The sequence below is a fragment of the Nicotiana sylvestris genome, chromosome 11 (genome assembly GCF_000393655.2).
Source record: "Nicotiana sylvestris chromosome 11, ASM39365v2, whole genome shotgun sequence".
Taxonomy (NCBI): Eukaryota; Viridiplantae; Streptophyta; class Magnoliopsida; order Solanales; family Solanaceae; genus Nicotiana; species Nicotiana sylvestris.
The window spans coordinates 415188-434555 of record NC_091067.1 but is presented as its reverse complement, the minus strand read 5'-3'; the positions used below and the strand labels follow the sequence as shown (position 1 = coordinate 434555).

The window sequence follows — 19368 nt, the reverse complement described above, 5'->3', positions numbered from 1 at the left end:
ATGTACAACCAATAAAGCGTCGGGTACTGCAGTTTTCACACCGTTGAGAATTGACACTGTTGAGAATTGTTTAGGAGAAAATCACGGGCATGCACCGACAGGACAGTTGAACACAATCATAAAAAGAGAAAGCGATTGAGATTTGAAGGCTAAAGCTTATCCTTAATTAATGTGTTGTGTCCACTGTTTTAAGTGATTAGGTCAAGTAGGTCGTTATTTGTTGTAGGACCACCTTTAGATATTTTGAGTGCAAATGAGGTTTTAACTTCAAAATATGTCTAAAATTTTTAATTTTTTTTAGATATTATTTTTTTTATACATTTTATCGCCACTAGCTAGATAACTCATATTTTTAACTAAGAAAAGAAAGCAGTTGATCATTTGAAGGACGAGGGCGGACTTGTGGTGAAGCACGTCCGTCTAGTGTGCTTCTTTCACGATACAATTGAAAAAACATGCTCTTCACCTTGCTTCAAATCTCAACCCTTGCATTTATGATATAACATAGAAAAATGTATACAGTTTACAACTTAATTAAAAAACATAATAGGATTTGGATTAGGTTGTTGGCAGAATTCTTGTTGTTGCTATGGATCTTGTTGGTACTTCTAGTTGGAGCAATAGAATTGGTTGATTAGAGGCTTGAACATGACATGGGCCACAAGTTATAACAATAATAACATGTCCAGTATATTCCTACATGTAGGAGAGAGGGTAGTGTATACGCATTCCTTACTCGTAACTTATGTAGGTAGAGAAACTGTTTTCAGAGACCATCGGCTATGGGCCACTGTATCTTTATTAACAAGAATAAAAATGGATGCACTTTACTGGTAGTTCAAAATAAAAAGAAATACATTGACTTCTCTTGCTTACCTATAACTTGTTAGAACTAGCATGAAAAATAAAGATAGATATCCTCAGGGACTACAAAAAACATCTGAAATATAACATCAGGAAACCACTTTGCCTAATAAGCTATTCTCATTTACCAATTGGGAATTTGGGATATTAACTATGAGTATGAAAAAATTGCACAAATTGCATCATCACCTGACTTACAGTGGATCCCGGAAATAAGAATACAATATTACTGCTATTTTTGGTACAGAAACTTGATAAAATGAAAAGATGCAAGTTCCGCCATAACTATGTTCATCTCTTTTTTACAATGTTACACCATTGCGGCGGGGCACTGCTACAATTGGTGTACATATTGTGTAATCAGCCTCTTTTATCTGTGCGTCTATTCTACACTGTTCCCAAACTAACTTGGGATTTGACGTAGTAGTAGTAGTTGTTGTACTGAAAACAGTCTGATCAGCCTGTGATGTCCTCCCTTGGGGGGGGGGGGGGGTTGAATCACCTGCTTGTTCAAGAACCAAAGGATGAAAATGCTAAGCTCATTGTTGGTTGACAGATGATTGTTGTTGCAAGACCAAAGTGGCATAGATTAGCTCATTCCATGCATCAGGGACTCCGGGGAGACACCAATGGCTACAATCTTGCTTCACCTTTCTACCACCACTAGCAACCTTACCATATACTGATGGGTGCCCATCCTTGCGAAAATTTGTTAACTGTGTTACATTCAAGAGGACAACAGGAAGCTGCATTTCCTTGATTACCTCCTCGACAATCTTCATTTTCAAAGGGTAGTTACCAAGGATGGATCCAGTCGAAACTGGTTCAGTCTCTTTATTACAGGAGCCACCCGAATCCCAATCTCCGCCTCTGCTTACAAGGAATTAAATTGAAATAAACTTAAACCATGCTAGCCAAATTTTGAAAAATATGACTTCCCGAATTGCATGAATGTAGAATTACAGAAACAGTGCAGATCAATCCACTTGAGATCAGACAACCAAATGGAAATGCTAGTGAAGGCCAATATTATCATTCACAAACACGATCATATCTTAAAGCACAAGTACCTGAAGTGAGCTGAAGAGTATCCACGATATATAATCAACTTTTCATGACTCATATTTTCATCAATCCACTTAGCCCACGTCTTCAACGCTCTCCTGTAAGCTTCAAGGGCATCAAATTTAGGGTAAACATGATCACCTTCTTTGTAGTAATTTTTCCTGCAGAGTCAAATCTCCGTTTAGTCGAACAAAAATAATAAAGCTGAGATAATTTATTTTATGGCAGCTGCACGCTAGTACTTAATTAGTTTTCAAGATAGCTAGTAATAAGTTTTACATACAGTAGAAATCAACCATAGGCTCGAGAACCTTGAAGTAAGCATAATGCTCTCTTATCACATAACAAGGATAAGTAAGTTGATTCACTCGCTCATAACGTTTCCAAACTATCTCATCCAAAAACAAGAAGTGGCGGAAGCTAAAGAAAAGAGACAATTATGTTCTAATTGCAATGTAGCATCTATGTTGCATCTCAGCAGAGAGAAAATGTAAAGCTCACACACCCTCTGGCAGTCTTTCCATGTGTCCACCAATGCCCCGTATTGAAGACCACAATGTCAGCTTTCTTCCAACGGTTAGATGATTTGTCGATGCGATCTATTGATAGAGTTGGATTCGAGTTCCCTTGAGCATTGATACGTACTCCTTCTCTAACAAGGAAATGAGAGCGCACGAATTCTACTGTGCAGTTATAATCCTGCAAAATCACAATATTTTAGTCCTCACTGCTCTCTTTCCTAGAAGAAGCTTTTGCAACATTTCATCATTTTAAGTTGTAGAAAATCTACCAGACAGAAGGATAACTCAATTCTCTTGCCATCAAATAATTGACCACAGAGATAACAACTGACTCAAGTACACAAACTCTATCTTTTTCTCTCTCTACATACACACACACATACATATACAGAAGAGATCTTCAATTGATACAAATGCTGTCAATTTTGGTGGAATGAAATTTCAATAAATTTTAATGTAAAATCACCTCAAATTTGAAAACATAGTAGCCTCTTCCTTTTGTTATCTTATATCCATGGATCTCGTACATTTTACTCTTATTAACGAGGCCTTCACGAAGAAGGCAAAGGAGAGATTCAAACTGGTTCCGGTTCATTGAGTCTCCAACCAGCATCAGCCTCTTTCCTTTCAATCTCTTCAAAAAATCTGTTGCACTAAACCTACAAATATAGAACTGGTTTAAGGATCTATAAGTACTCTCCTGAATCAACAAACGACCAGATTTTCATGAAATCCGATTCAGCAACGAGATGCAAGTAATATGAATCAGCAGAATAGTTGATAGCGAGTTAAAAACCCATAGAGAATACAGGAGATTGGTGAGACAGCCATAGCTTCTCCAGTAGCGAAAACAAATGTTATGAACAAATGACAACATTTTTTTATGAAGATGAACATTAAGAGTTTAAGACAACATAAGCTTAGGAAAAAATAATTTTCTCATAGCTAGCCTCTCGTACATATGTTTCAGTCAGATCGCTTGATTGAACAAAGCCAGGTAACTCTTAATTAGTTTTGGTTAATATGCAGAGCACACCATTGAAAACAACTTTTACTAAATTGAAACTCCACCCTTAATATTTTTAACTATAATTAACCTTAAAAAAACGAAGAGAAGAAGACTATTACACAAACAGGATTATAGACCGGAAAACACAACACAGAAACAAGAATACATCCTCGGGAATGCCTCCACGGCTATGGTCTAGTCTGAATGTCAAATGGAAAGACTTATAATAGTAGAAACTTTTTTTTTTATACGTATTAACAAGAAATTAGGTGGATTGATAGATAGTCTTTGCTAAAAGAGTAAGAATTGTTGAAATTTCATTCCACTTTAATTAACAACATGAGCAAATTGCAAACTTCCTTATAGTGTTTTCCTCCAACACCACAAAAAAAAATGTTCGTCACAACTGAACTTTTTTGTATATAGACAAGAAAGACTTTGAAATTCAAAAGATTCAGTTTTCTGTTTTGACATAACAAAAAAAGGAACAAGAAATACAAGCAATCATCTATCCCACTAAGAGACTTAAAAGCTAACGCAGAGACTCAAAATCTGTTAATGTTTTCTGGTTATAATAAGTAATTCGCACAAAGTAAAATGAAAGTTGACAGATAATTTTCAGTTTAAAGCACCTCTACACACAGATAAGACTATATATCGTGATCAAGTTGGTAACTAAGCATAATGAAATCAAATATGAAAAGTATAACTACTTAATATCCTTTTTGCCTTTTTTGGGGGGATTTTTTCTTCTATCTAGGAGTTGTAAGATGAGTTGTTCAAGAGTAGCAAAATAACATTGATAATTAGTAATGACCCTAGACTATATCAGAAATGGAAATGCAGAAACAGGAAAATATCATCAGAGCTGGCAACGCCCTATCACCAAAGATAAAGAGTTTTAAGTTACTCTTTCTAAGATCATGTCCACTGTTCCTCTTTAGCAACGTAAAAGATCCTATTGTAAGAAATATAATCTAGCTTTCTATTTAAGCATAACAGCTGGAGGACATTAAGGGCAGGCCTTTAGGGGAATCAAAGAAAGGTGTAACGTGTGAAAAGTTACAGCAAATTGGTTTAAGGAAAGAGCTATAAATGCTATAGCAATCCCAATCTCAATATTGCTATCATTTAAGGAAGATACTCTGGAAGCAAAGTTCATTTATTTTCATGGAAAGGGCCACAGGGGTCGGTTCCACGGCTCAAACCCGTGACCTCGTGATCACTTGGATGTTGACAATAATAAACATATGACACAAAATTACACAATAAGACAAAAGATATAGCAGACCAGATCATCATTTATACACATAATATATATCCATTTAGAGAACAACAACAAACAAGCAGCAGCAATTTACCTAGGAAGATCACATCCATGTGGCTTCCATCTCCAATTAAGATACTCTGAGTCAGGCCTACCATTGCTCTGGCAATCAAAAGCCTCATCAACATAAGGGCAAGACCCTGCTTTATATATTGGGTGCTTCTCATCTTTCACCCATCTTCCCTTGTAAAGATCACAACTTTGTCCTCCTACTTTAAAATCAGAGTCGACCACCTTCTCCTCATTTCTTTCCGAATCAACCACTTGTTTTTTTGTTGCATTGGATGCATCCTCATACTCTGATGAAACAGGTGCTGAGCTTTTCTCAACTAAATTATCATTGAAATCAGAAATGGGTGTTTTCTTAAAAACTTTTAAGCCTTCAGTATCTTTAAATTCTGATGAAATTGGTGTTACTTTCTGATCCAAACTATCATCAAAATCAGATTTTGACAAAATGGGTGTCTCAGATTTTGTCTTTAGGACTTTGGTATCACCATATGGAGTTGTTAGTGTATTATCAAGAAGTTCAGTATCAGCAGATCTTGGAGAAAATACTGAAGGGGGTTGAGAAAAGACGTCTTTGTAGAGAGAGAGTTTAGGTTCAAGAGCTCTTTTGCTGAAATAGAAGAGACTTGAGAGGAACAAAAGGAGAAGGAAAATTGTTGAAAGAGTATAGCGGTTGTTGTTTTTCTTCTTAGGAGGTAAAGAAGAAGATGCCATATGGAGGAAAGTAATACGGCATTCTGATTTTCTTCCGATCTATAAGGGCTTTTGCTCTGAGTATATTTTTAGTCATTCCATTTCCCTATTTGCCTGATTTGCCTCTATTCTCGCAAGACAAGAATGTGGGGCCACAATGACAAGAAATAAGGAACATAAAATAGAACCTTCCTATATTTTTTATGACCATTTGGCCATAAAAAAATTTCGTTTTTTTTTATTAACTTTCTTCGAAATTAATATTTGGCCATTAAAATTTCAAATTTCACGTGAAGTTAAATTTTAGAATTTTTCGAAAATTTAGTGAACTCCAAAAAGCTATTTTTCAAAATCTTCACTTCAAATTACTCGCAAAAATTCAAAAACATCTCCAATTTGTATTCACGTCCAAACACAACTCTAATTTTTAAATATTATTTTTTTCTTAATTTTTTTTTTACTTTTTTCCCCGGAATTTCATAATTCTTATGCCCAAACGCCCACTTATGCACTCAGGGGCAAAGATACATGGCCCTAAGAGTGGTCAACTGATCATACACTGTAGATATAGGTAAAATATTAGATTTATTGGTATATAACATATATTGAACATCCTTTATTAGGAATTTTTTTACTTATTTCAAGTTTGAACATCCTAAATAAAATTCCTGGTTTCGCCATTGTATATATACTCACACTTACATAATTAAATTACTTTAAAATAATTGTAATTTACTCTTTTTATATGTAGCATTAATCGGTAACATGAAAAAAGGTAGATAACCTTATATAACAAGTCAAATTATGTTGATCGTCAAAATAGTTTACTTTATCTTCCCGGAGGTATCTTTCCATGAGCGCTTATATTTATTGATTTAAGTATTGAAAAAAAATGCAATATTTAGTAGAAATTAGAAAATAAGTGTTACTGTTTCATTTAGAAAGTCAAGACATAAACATGTAAACATGAAAAGATGCAATATTTATAACCTTCAATAACAATAGACAATAATACAGCTCAATGATGCTCGTTATGTATACCTATAAATGTATGACATATTTATTTTATAGTATTTAGTATATATTTTATTTTATTTTATCACTTAACCTTTTTAAAATTAATATGATTTGAAGTGAATATCGGTTGTCAATCAAAAAAATACTTCTAACTTGACCGGAAGAGTGACATTTACCGTGGAAATGAAGAAATAAGATGGTTCCTTTAAGAGTTAGTTATTTCGTGCTAAAGCACTTCGAGAATATAAGCATATAAACTTTAGCAATAGTTTTTGTGAGTTTAATGCGTACTATTCTCATAATTTTATCAGTAAGCATAATTGTTGTATTTCCTCCGTTTCAAATTAGATGAGATACTTTTCTTTTTAATTTTTTTCAAAATAAATGACACATTTTTAAATTTGAAAATAATTCAACTTTAAACTCTTCATTTTACTCATTTACTCATAATGAAAAATTTTATAACCACACAAAATCATGGTCCTACAAAATTTTTACCTCTTAAGCTTTTAAGACCACAAGTTTCAAAAGTTACTTTTTTTTCTTAAACGGCGTAATGGTTCCTGGCCACTTAAACTTGCATCAGTTTGTAAAGCCGATACATGAACTTGCACTTTTTCCATTTGAACACTCCAACTTGATGCAACAAAAACTAATAAACACATTTGACCGTTGACTATGCCTATGTGGAGGCGGCGCAGCTGACATGGCTAATTGTGTGCATATCACGCTACAAAGGCGCGTGGACAGTAATTACTTTTATTAAAAAAGAAAAAAAGAAAAGAAAAAAGAGACCTTTCTCCTTCTTTTCTATTTTCCCCTCATGCTGTCTGACAAAGCATGTGTACAATATTTGGCAAATGTCTCCTTGAAGAGCAATGTCAAGGTGCATCCACTTGCTATTCTATTAAGATAGTCACAAAGAATAATGAGGATGGTGATGATTAGGAGGAGGAAGAGGCCATTTTGAAGGTATTTTAACTTCCAGTCCGTAATTAGATCTTCAAGATTATTTCAGTCCGGATCCATCATAAACCAAAGAGCATCAGGATCCCTTTTTGGAAATTAATTAGGAAATGACAACAGTCTTCCCTACCAAATCCAGAATGACCACTTGAGCTGCTGTTATTAGTACTGACGGCGTCGACGGACGGAAAACCTAACGGGTAGGCCTGAGATTGGTCGGGTTTGAAGAGGTCATAATTCATGTCCGAGCTAGGACCAGGTTTGAGGTTCTCGTTAAACAAGGCAAACACGTATATGTTCAAATCGGAGTTAGGCCTCATAGGCATTCCCTTCTTCTGACCAATAAGCTTCATTAGAAATTGAAAAGTTGTTAGAAATTAGAAATTAGAAATTGAAAAGCTGTTAAAGCTTATTTCAGACCAGGTGTTTGATAAGTCGGTATCGATTGGGTGACTCATCACTAACTACCAATTAGATGGTCGCGATAATGGTGATGAAGCTCTTGATTATGATGTTGGTGTAGTAGTTGAGTTTGAGGAGAATGAAGACGAAGAAGAAGATGAAGAGAGTGAGTTTGATGATGAAGAGGAGGATGATGTTGGAAAAGAGATGAAAAGTAAAGGGCCCACAAATTGGGACCTTGAATATACAGGTGTCAACAAATGTGAATCAATGGATTGTCACACCTCCTTTTTCCGCACCCGATAGGGTACAAGGGAGTTTTTTCCAATTAAAGGACAATCGAAACGGGATTTATTTATTTATTTCAGAGTCGCCACTTGGGAGATTTAGGGTGTCCCAAGTTACCAATTTTAATCCCGAATCGAGGAAAAGAATGACTCCATATTACAGTATGCGTACCAGAAATCTGGATAAGGAATTATGTTAACCCAGGAGAAGGTGTTAGGCATTCCCGAGTTCCGTGGTTCTAGCACGGTCGCTCAACTGTTATATTCGGCTTGATTATCTGATTGTACACAACTATGAACTTATGTGCAAATTTTAACTTTTTACCGCTTTCATAATTATTATTATTAAGAATGTGAACATCGCTTAAAACATGTCTTTGGACTGCGTCACATGAAATGCACCCACAATCCGGAACATATTTTATTTGACGTTTTGGGATTTGGATTTGGGTCGCATGAAATGCACACCCAAGTTTAAGAAAGTAGATTATTAAACACGCACCTAAAGAGACTATCGTGTTATTATTTTGGGAAGGCCGTGAAATTCGCTAAACGGCCCTCCTGAACTCTAAGTAATTTTAAAACAAGTATTTACTGAGGGCCCCGCAATTTGTATTTTTATTCGGCAAGACTCATCTCATTCTTATTTTTTAAAGGAATTTGCAACGTTGTGGACATGCATCTCGAACCACGTTACAATCAATGTACCCGCGATTTAGAGACACATTTCAACTCCGCTGGGATTTGGATTTGGGTCACATAAATGTGCACCCGAGTTAGGGAGAATAAATTATTAAAGGCGCGCCTAAAGCAACTAGCGCATTATTATTTTTGGGTAGGGCCGTGAAATTTGCTAAACGGCCCGTCCCGGAATCTAAGTATTTAATACATATATTTTGTGAGGGCTCCGCAATCTGTACATTTTTATTTGGCGAAGCTCGTCTCGTTTTTTTCTTTTTAAAAAAAAGGATGCCATTTTTATGCCTTTAACAATACTAAACCTTACAGCTCCTTTACAACTAAAATCTCATAACTCGTCAGAAATTTAATAAAATGAGTTTAGTGAATGAGTGTTTCGGAGGTAGTAACAACAAGTACTAATGCTAATTTTGTCCGAATGAACTAAGCAAAGGAAGGGACGAACAAATTAACATCAAACTTGTATCATAGAACAACTAACCCAACTTAATTAAATGACATCAAATAAACAAGAATAACGTAACGCAAAATGAACAAAAATGCATACGGTGAAAACATAAGCAGAGAATTATCATACAAATTTTTATATTGCATCTTCGAACATTTAACGTAACATTTCCTTATCTAATACTTGAGGTTTACTAACCTGAACAAACAGAGACAGACAGAGCCATGGACCAGCCCTCAAACTCGACCTCAACGGAGAACCTCGAACGGGAACCCATGGAAATAGTCATCCAAGCTCAAACGGAACAGCTCGCGCCAGAAACTCGAGCGCGAACGGGCTGAGGATGAATCGTGGATGCTACTGGGTTTTTTTTCGAGAGGTCCTTTGAACGCGAGGGGGCTGAACGGAAGTTACTGTATGCTGGACGTGGAGATGGGGAAGGACACCACGCTTCTGTTGGTGAAGCAGTAGAAACGCAGCCGTAGATGGACTTGGGAAGGAGAAGAAACGCAGCCGCAGCTGCTCAACAACGCGACAACGCAGCAACTGGGCATGCGAGTGGCAACGGGATAGTCGTCTGATATGACGTTACTGGTTCGTTGTTGGGGGCGAGGAGGCAGCTATGGTGGGTCGTTTGGGCAAGATGATGCAGCAGCCATGGCTGTCTTGGTTGAGCTGCGGCTAGCGAACTGGGGGATAAGGTGGTTGACGGATTGTTTGGTGGTGGCGTTTGCTGCTGGTCCGTGGGGTTGAGGGGTGCGTCTGGTTTTTGTTTTGGGTCAAGACGGGAAGGTGACGGACTGTTTGGGAGGTGGTGTTTGGACGTGAGGGAGTCCGGACTGGTGGTTTCGCGGTGGGAAGGTGATGGATGGTGGACGGGACGTTAGGTGGTGGTTCCGGCGTCGGGGGCTGCTGGGAGGGTTGTTGACGGAGGTGGTGTTTGTTGATGGATGGTTTTGGGGTGTTGGTGGTGGTATTTTGAGTAGGGTTGATGTAGGTTTTTCTTCTGTTTTTTCTTCTAAAGGAGGAAGGAGATGAATAGTCCTCCTCCAAAATTTTCAGACCAAAACTCCCCTTCAAATTTTCCAAGTCCGTGTATTTAGTACCCCTTGCCAAGGAAAATGGACCCCACGTGTGTAGGGGTCCAAGGTTTGTGTCCCCCATGCGCGGTGGGGTTCCCCGTGTACGGTGTTCCGTCCGTGTTCCCCACGCGTGTCCCCCCATGTGTGGTGGACTCGAATTATTATGGGCTAGGTCCGAAATTAGGCCTAAAACCGAGTAGTTTGAACCCGAATATTATTCTTTTGCCCGGACCCGAGAATAAGAACACGACGTTGCTCAACTAGTCCTATATAAATGAAGTAACTACAAAAATAAGACTAATATTTAAAACAAAACTAGATCTTTTTTAATATTTTTTCAAGATTAAAATAGCTACAAAATATTAATAAAACTATTTTTTGTAATTTTCGTTTTTATATAAAAAATAAAAATATAAAGTAATATTGTTTATATTTTTTCAAAATTAAAATGACTACAAAACATTAATAGAACTATATTTTTTGGTAATTTTCGAAATTATATAAAGTACAAAAATAAAGTACAATTTTTTTGTATCTTTTCAAGTTTATGAGAAATACATAAACTTTAATTTATATATATATTTTTTGTAATTTTCTCTTTTGCGACGAAATAAAGTAAAATAGTCCAAATAGCTATATTGGACCTAAATTAAATATTTAAGCTAAAAATGTAAAAATTCCCGGGGAGGGTCAAAAATCACGTGTCTACAGCTGCCCCTCTTTGACTGGAAACACGAAGAGTTTTCCGACAAAGAACGACTAGACATGTTTTTGACCCGACCATTATTTGGAGGGACTACACTAAGGAAAGGAAGGGGATGTGACCGAGCCCTAGTATCTGAGCTGCCTACATATCCTTGGTTATACAGGAATCAGGCCACGTGTAGTTCGGGAATGAGAGATGGTAGGCGGTACCGAGGTGAAGAGCCGATCGAGGTGCCGTTCCGTTGAGGTTCCGGTCCGCGGTCCTGTCATTACATCAAAAATGAAAACTGAAAAAAGACTAACTAAGCCTATCAACTACTAGTTACAAGGATTCCTATCTTTAAGTCTTCTGAAACTTGGTCTTGAGTCTTGAATGGTGCTTCATACAGGCTTTGGATTTGAACCTTGATACTTGCTAGTTGTAGGTGTCAGTTCTTGAGCAAACCACATTTGTTCTCCACTTCCGTATTTTTCTCTTTTTTTTTTCTTTTCTTGTTCTTTTTTTTTTGTGTCCAGCTTTTGTTGACCATCTCAGACTGTTGACTCGCATTCTTGAGGTGAGCTTCTGCTATTTATAACTTGGTTGAATGCTGGGGATTTTTGTTGTAGCCTTCTGCTTCCCGGTGTTGGGGATTTTTTATTGTTCCCTGCTGGGGAATCCTGTTGTAACCTTCTACCTCCCGGTGGGGTTACTGATTTCCAAAATCTGCAGTATAAGGCTAAAAAGTATTCCTCTTGTTATACAGGTGGGCGCCTGAATGCAAAAATATGATATGTATGCCCGCATTATACTGGTGGGTGACCTAGAATATGACATAAAAGACATAAATGTGTTCCCGGATTATACTGGTGGGCGACCTAGAACATGAAATGTATTCCCGCATTATACTGGTGGGCGACCTAGAACATGAAAGTATTCCCGCATTTTACTGGTGGGCGACCTAGAACAGAATGTATTTCCGCATTTTACTGGTGGGCGACCTAGAACAGAAAGTATTCCCGCATTTTACTGGTGGGCGACCTAGAACAGAATGTATTCCCGCATTTTACTGGTGGGCGACCTAGAACAGAATGTATTCCCGCATTTTACTGGTGGGCGACCTAGAACAGAAAGTATTCCCGCATTTTACTAGTGGGCGACCTAGAACAGAATGTATTCCCGCATTTTACTGGTGGGCGACCTAGAACAGAAAGTATTCCCGCATTTTACTGGTGGGCGACCTAGAACAGAAAGTATTCCCGCATTTTACTGGTGGGCGACCTAGAACATAAAGTATTCCCGCATTTTACTGGTGGGCGACCTAGAACAGAATGTATTCCCGCATTTTACTGGTGGGCGACCTAGAACAAAAAGTATTCCCGCATTTTACTGGTGGGCGACCTAGAACAGAAAGTATTCCCGCATTTTACTGGTGGGCGACCTAGAACAGAAAGTATTCCCGCATTTTACTGGTGGGAGACCTAGAACAGAAAGTATTCCCGCATTTTACTGGTGGGCGACCTAGAACAGAATGTATTCCTGCATTTTACTAGTGGGCGACCTAGAACAGAAAGTATTCCCGCATTTTACTGGTGGGCGACCTAGAACAGAATGTATTCCCGCATTTTACTGGTGGGCGACCTAGAACAGAAAGTATTCCCGCATTTTACTGGTGGGCGACCTAGAACAGAATGTATTCCCGCATTTTACTGGTGGGCGACCTAGAACAGAAAGTATTCCCGCAAATGTATTCCTATGGGTAAAAGTAAACTTAGGAGGAAATGCGTCTCCTATGGGTAAAACTAAACTTAGGAGGAAATGCATCTCCTATGGGTAAAAGTAAACTTAGGAGGAAATGCATCTCCTATGGGTAAAATGAACTTAGGAAGTGCTTCTCCTATCGGTAAAACTAAACTTAGGAAGTGCGTCTCCTATTAATGAAATCTTTAACTTAGGAAGTGCGTCTCCTATGCGTGAAATCTTTAACTTAGGAAGTGCGTCTCCTATGCGTGAAATCTTAATTCAGGAAGTGCGTCTCCTCTGGGTAAAATAAACTATTCGAGGGCAGATGAACCCAACATATCCTATTCGAGGGCGGATGAACCCAACATATCCTATTCGAGGGCGGATGAACCCAAAATATCCTATTCGAGGGCGGATGAACCCAATATATCCTATTCGAGGGCGGATGAACCCAACATATCCTATTCGAGGGTGGATAAACCCGACATATCCTATTTGAGGGCGGATGAACCCGACATATCCTATTCGAGGGCGGATGAACCCAACATATCCTATCTGAGGGCGGATGAACCCGACATATCCTATTTGAGGGCGGATGAACCCGGCATATCCTATTCGAGGGCGGATGAACCCAACATATCCTATTCGAGGGCGGATGAACCCAAAATATCCTATTCGAGGGCGGATGAACCCAATATATCCTTAAAACTTGAAAATGTCTTACCTCAACACTTGCTGGGGATTATTTACTTACCTGCTGGGGGATAAGTGTTATGAGCTGGGGATAACGCTGTTGAGGATAACACTGCTGGGGGATTTGCGTTCCTTCAAAATTGGTGATCCCCTCTTCTGAAACCTGCTGGGAGAGACACTGGCCCTTTGCCTTTCTAAACACAAGTTTCAATCTTTTTGTTCGGTTTGCTGAGGATTCAGCTTCCTTTATTAAAACTTGGGGATAACACTGGTTCAAAGATCAGTTCCCTTGAGACTGGCGTTATCTTTATTCTTCCCCGAATGGGTACCTGACTTACAGAAAATTTTCTAAAGGGAAAGAAAATTTTCTGCCCCAGTTTGATAATATCTCTTGTGGCATGCATTTCTGGCCTCAATGCCATTTCCTTTACCTGCTTCAAATCGAACAAAATTTGTTAGTTTAAAACATGGTGGTTGGTTGTGATACTCCTACTGGGATGGCTTTTCCCTTTCTCCTTCCCTGCTCTGCGTTGTGATACAACTTGTTGGGGATGATATTATTTGCTGGGGATAATCCCTTTCTGCTGGGGATATCCCTCTTCTTTTGTGGCATAGCTCGGAAACTGGCATTTTTCCGACCTTTTAGTCTCGCATGAATTTCCCCAAATCATGCTTACTGCTTTCCTTGCTTTGTTCATGGGCCTTGACCTTGAGATTTATAACCTTGGTTTTGGCAAGGATATCCCTCTTGACACTCGTCAATCCTTTTGTCAATTCCCTTTTGCTGGGGATATCTTTCTTGACACCGGCCTCGCGCTTGTTCCTTGCTGACTATACCATTTGGATGTACTAGTCAGATCTCATTTTGTATAATTGGAAAGCTGATGGCATATTTTGAAGTCAATTCTCACTTGTTCTGACCAAACAGACTCTATTGGGGAATTTTTCTATGAAGGGAAAAAGATAAAAGGGAACAGAATAAAAAGACAAAGGAAAAAGATGACTCCTTAACAAAAGAAACTATAAATAAAAACCTGTCAATACGCAAATACCGACCCTAATGGTCATGACATGCATATGTGGCCTATCTTCCGCCGTCAATCATCTTTCAAGACCTTCAATTGGCAATTTCCCATCTGATTCTCAATCTTATTCGACTTGTAGTGCCCGAAGGTTTTCACTATCAAGCCTCTCTCATTTTGGTTTTTCTCTCAACTTTCATCGCCTTATGGTGCCTGTGAAGGTTTTCACCAATAAGACTCTCTCGTTTTATATCTCTCTCCAGCTGGGGATTTGGAGTGTTGCCGATATGACTCTTTCTGTTGGAGATTAGAGTCCTTTCTGCTGTGGAACAGAATGTTATGTTCGCCGGTAAGACTCTTCATTTGTCTGACTTGGCATCTTTTGAAGACTAATCAGAAGGTCTTTCTTTGGACCGTAATGTGGGTTTTTGGATAGGGCTAGAAAAAAAAGGGTACTAAAGGCTCAAAAAATGCATTAATTTTGGGTTATTAGTTACAACCTTCGGAATTAGATTTATTTACAACGCAACCTTTGCCCCAGTTTCTTGCTTGGGGATATTTTAATTGATTTTTTTTTCATTTTTCAAAACTATGACCGAGCCGTGAAGAGCCTACGTATCCTCTTTGAGGAATCAGGTCAAACGTAGTTCCCAATTCCTATTCTGACTTTCTTTTTTTTGTTTTTTTTTGTTATCATTTCTTTTCTTTTCTTTTCTTTTTTTTCGCTTTTTCTCGTTTTGTTGTTTTCTTTTTTTTTTTCGTTGCTACTGATTCCGAACGAGGGGTATGAAAGAAAATAAATAAGGCTAAAAAGGGGTAACGAAGGATAAAGTGTTTAGGTAACAGAACAAAATGTCTTCGTCATTCCTGTCTTCAAAACATGCCAAGTGAAAACAACACATTGAACATAGATTTATAGTCTCTTCTGAGGGTGCTAGACTTGACAATTATATTCAACATTTGCCAATTTGTCGCACCGTTGGGCGACACTCTCACTCTCGTTATCATGAACGACCCTCATGCCAATTTGGCGAATCTTGCTTTTAACGGTTTTCTTTGTGTTTAACTTGCCCCAGTTCCACATGACTCGGGCTCCAAATAATCTCAAACCGTTCTTATTTCCTTTAAATGCTTTGATCACCTTCCCAGGGTTTTATGATTAACTTTTAGGGTTAGGCCCAAACTGTGTGCGCATGTCATGTCCCTAGAATCGGCATTGAACAAAATGATAAAAGGACTAAACAAAAAGCTGTCTGGAAATAAAAAAAAGACCGGATTTTTCATTAGACTACCGGTGAAATGGTTTGAATGTCAAAACAAACAAAATAACCAGAATAAAATCCTAACACAGCCTGGACAAACTTAAACAAACCGTAATGACAAAACGGAAAGATAAGACAGTTTGACACAAGACAATATCTGAATTACAACCCTAATAATTCGAACACCAGAAATGACAACAAAATAAGCCACCACAAGCTTCTCTCTTGCTAACCAAGGAACAAAGTGTCCTCCCACTTTATAAAAAAAAACTGGTATCTTAGCCACTGAGCTTTGCATCAATACTGCCAAGACCATTACCAGCTTCAACATCATCAACCTTAGTCAACAAGTTCCCAATAGGATTCAAGTGCTTCTGCTATCAGGCTTGATCCCCGCAAAGTGTGCATCATGATGTGCGAGCAAAGGATTCTGGGCGTCATTGTCTGGCTTACCACAAATCAACCACCTTCTTTCTTTGTGATTCAAAACGGGTTAGGATGGACTCAGTCGGTCCTCATTATTAACAACATCTTTTTCTTTTCTTTGTTTTTTTTTTCTTCTTCTTTTTTCTCGATTTTTTAATTTTTTTCTTTTTTTCATTTCTTTTTTTTTTTTGCTTTTCTTTTGTTGTGGTCGAATCTTATGGAGATTGCCTACGTATCATGACCCCGCATGAATCAGACCTTGCGTAGTTCGGACCACTAAAAGATAAACAATACTAAACATTTTTTTTCATATTAGAACAAACTGGGTTTCAAAGGTTTGAAGATGACCTACAACCTCGAAAATCAAACAACCCACATATTCTAATCAAAAGCTTTACAAAACTCAAAAATAAAAGGTCAGCTCCCTTTCTCTGTTTGACAAATGCAACCAAACGGTTATTTTTGCAAATGTGGCCCCTTCTAGATTTCACATGAATTTTGAGGCCGGGGAGGATTATTTTATGACACTTTACACACTTGTCCATTCTTTTACGAAAATAACCTTTCGACAACTAAAAGATACTCTAAGGCTATTTTGTCAAGAACGACTTAAGACACTGCCGAAGCTGGCTCGGCTTATTTTGACTAAAACTTCAAACGATATTCACGTGACCGCTGATTTTTTTTCTTCAAATTACAATGAAAACGCGGTGTTGCAAACACGGCCCTTCAGTGCCTCGGGGACGAAGATTTTTTTTAGGCTGTGTGGGTCAAATGGACCAAAAATCCTAAATATGACCCAAAAGGTGGCTATTTATGCAAAGTCAGCCTTCCGGCGTCCCTTTCGGGAACATTCGGCTATGTCTTGATAAAACAGCGTCACCCGACTTCTTTATGACTCTTTTTATCATTTTGCAAAAATGGAAAACTCAATATTGCAAACACGGCCTTTCAACGCCTCGGGGACGAAGATTTTTAAGGCTGTGTGGGTCAACTGGACCAAATCTTAAAAATGACCCGAAGGTGGCTGTTTATGCAAAGTCAGCCTTCCGGCGTCCCTTTCGGAAACATTCGGCTATGTCTTGATAAAACAACGTCACCCGACTTCTTAGAAATTTGACATATATATTTTGCTTTTTTTTTTTGTAAAAGGGGAAGTTGGATATCACCCGACTTATTTATGACAAAATTAAAATTTTGACATGTTTCTTTTTTTGTTTATTTGTTTTTGGCTATTTTAGCGAAAGGTGGGGTTGGACCCGATGAGGGTTGCCTACGTATCTCACATCCGGTGAGAATCAAACCCGCGTAGTTCGGGCAAATAAACTATTTTTGAGAAGACCCTTTTCCATTTTCTATATATATATTTTTTTTATCTTTTTTTTTTTTACAACAAACAAACAAACTATTATTTTTCATTCATAACAAACTAACAAAAAACATAAAACATTCCTTTTTTTTCAAAATTTCGGCAGAGTTTCAACACTACTTGGATATTGATTTTTTTTTCTAAAAATAAGTAGTTATATCTCTACACTGTTATTTTCTTTTCACGATTTTTTTTAATCTGTGGAAAATGATGAAAACATACAAAATCTTTTGAATTTTCATGATTTTTTTTATTTTTATTTTTTATATTTATTATTATTTTTCAAAAATGTGGCATGGGAAACATAAGGATTTCCAAGACATCTTGGATTTCGCAAATGTTCCCCATGCGCTTTTCCCAACATGTGAAGCATGGGGGACATAGGGAATTCCAAGACTTCTTGGATTCCACAAATGTTCCCCATGTGCTTTTTCCCAAAAATGAAGCGTGGGGGACATCGAGAATTCCAAGACTTCTTGGATTCCACAAATGGTCCCTATGTGCTTTTCCCAAAAATGAAGCATGGGAGACATATGGAATACCAAGGCTTCTTGAATTCCACAATGTTCCCCATGTGCTTAATTAACATAATAGCATGCTTATCTAAAAAATCTTGCCACTTTCTTATTTAACGTGATCAGCATGATAAGGAGTGTCATTTGTCCGCAAATATCATTGATCCGCCAAATGACTCATTCACCCTTGAATAAATACAACATGTAGCACATAGGATGCCAAAAGATGGTCTATTATTTTCAGGTTGCTTGTCCTAGACGGACCCAACCCCTGTGTTGAGTCCCCTAAGTCAAATGCACATGATGCAAATAAACGTTCCTACTAGGGATCCGGCATGAAGCTGAGTTATTCTAGGTTCAAAACCTGGGTGTTTGTTCTAGACCTGGCTTACCCGAGCGGACAGCTCGAGCCGAGGGGGGGCAGCGTACCGGGAATACAGAAGCTTCACCGGCTTAGCAACTTATCCGAACCTCGTTCTAAATTGGGATTTGACACTATACAGAAAAGAAGTCGTACGAAGTACGCCCTTCTTCATGATTTAGAAGACTCAGAAAGGATATGGGTTTCGGTACAGTTTATATACAGTTCACGTAATATCAAAGCGGTAAAAGGCAACCAATTAGCACATTAAGCACAAATCATGTAACAAAATCAGATAAAGCTGAACATAACAATTTATTCTAAGCTCGAATTTCTAACCCTGAACCAGTGGTTCTGGGTGTTTTTCCCAGCAGAGTCGCCAGAGCTGTCACACCTCCTTTTTCCGCACCCGATAGGGTACAAGGGAGTTTTTTCCAATTAAAGGACAATCGAAACGAGATTTATTTATTTATTTCAGAGTCGCCACTTGGGAGATTTAGGGTGTCCCAAGTCACCAATTTCAATCCCGAATCGAGGAAAAGAATGACTCCATATTACAGTCTGCGTACCAGAAATCTGGATAAGGAATTATGTTAACCCGGGAGAAGGTATTAGGCATTCCCGAGTTCCGTGGTTCTAGCACGGTCGCTCAACTGTTATATTCGGCTTGATTATCTGATTGTACACAACTATGAACTTATGTGCAAATTTTAACTTTTTACCGCTTTCATAATTATTATTATTAAGAATGTGAACATCGCTTAAAACATGTCTTTGGACTGCGTCACATGAAATGCACCCACAATCCGGAACATATTTTATTTGACGTTTTGGGATTTGGATTTGGGTCGCATGAAATGCACACCCAAGTTTAAGAAAGTAGATTATTAAACACGCACCTAA

The 19368-nt window shown here is 38.1% G+C and overlaps 1 protein-coding gene across 1 annotated transcript; it reads right to left on the bottom strand.

Annotated features, from left to right (window-relative positions):
- Positions 1 to 1024: 1024 nt before the first annotated feature.
- On the bottom strand, positions 1025 to 5583 carry LOC104215568 (protein trichome birefringence-like 5). The gene is made up of 5 exons (XM_009765409.2): positions 4821 to 5583; positions 2917 to 3109; positions 2435 to 2628; positions 1935 to 2090; positions 1025 to 1734 (listed from the first exon to the last, which is right to left on the bottom strand). Exons 1-5 carry the CDS (start codon positions 5507 to 5509, stop codon positions 1404 to 1406), a joined length of 1563 nt encoding a protein of 520 aa, XP_009763711.1. The 5' UTR covers positions 5510 to 5583; the 3' UTR covers positions 1025 to 1403.
- Between the last annotated feature and the right edge of the window lie 13785 nt (positions 5584 to 19368).

Excerpts from the sequence above, each read along its gene's own strand:
- LOC104215568 (XM_009765409.2), bottom strand. The coding sequence starts at position 5,509 with ATGGCATCTTCTTCTTTACCTCCTAAGAAGAAAAACAACAACCGCTAT. Across the intron at positions 3,110-4,820 it reads CATGGATGTGATCTTCCTAG|GTTTAGTGCAACAGATTTTT; the intron begins GTAAATTGCTGC and ends CTATATTTGTAG. Across the intron at positions 1,735-1,934 it reads TACTCTTCAGCTCACTTCAG|AGGCGGAGATTGGGATTCGG; the intron begins GTACTTGTGCTT and ends CCTTGTAAGCAG.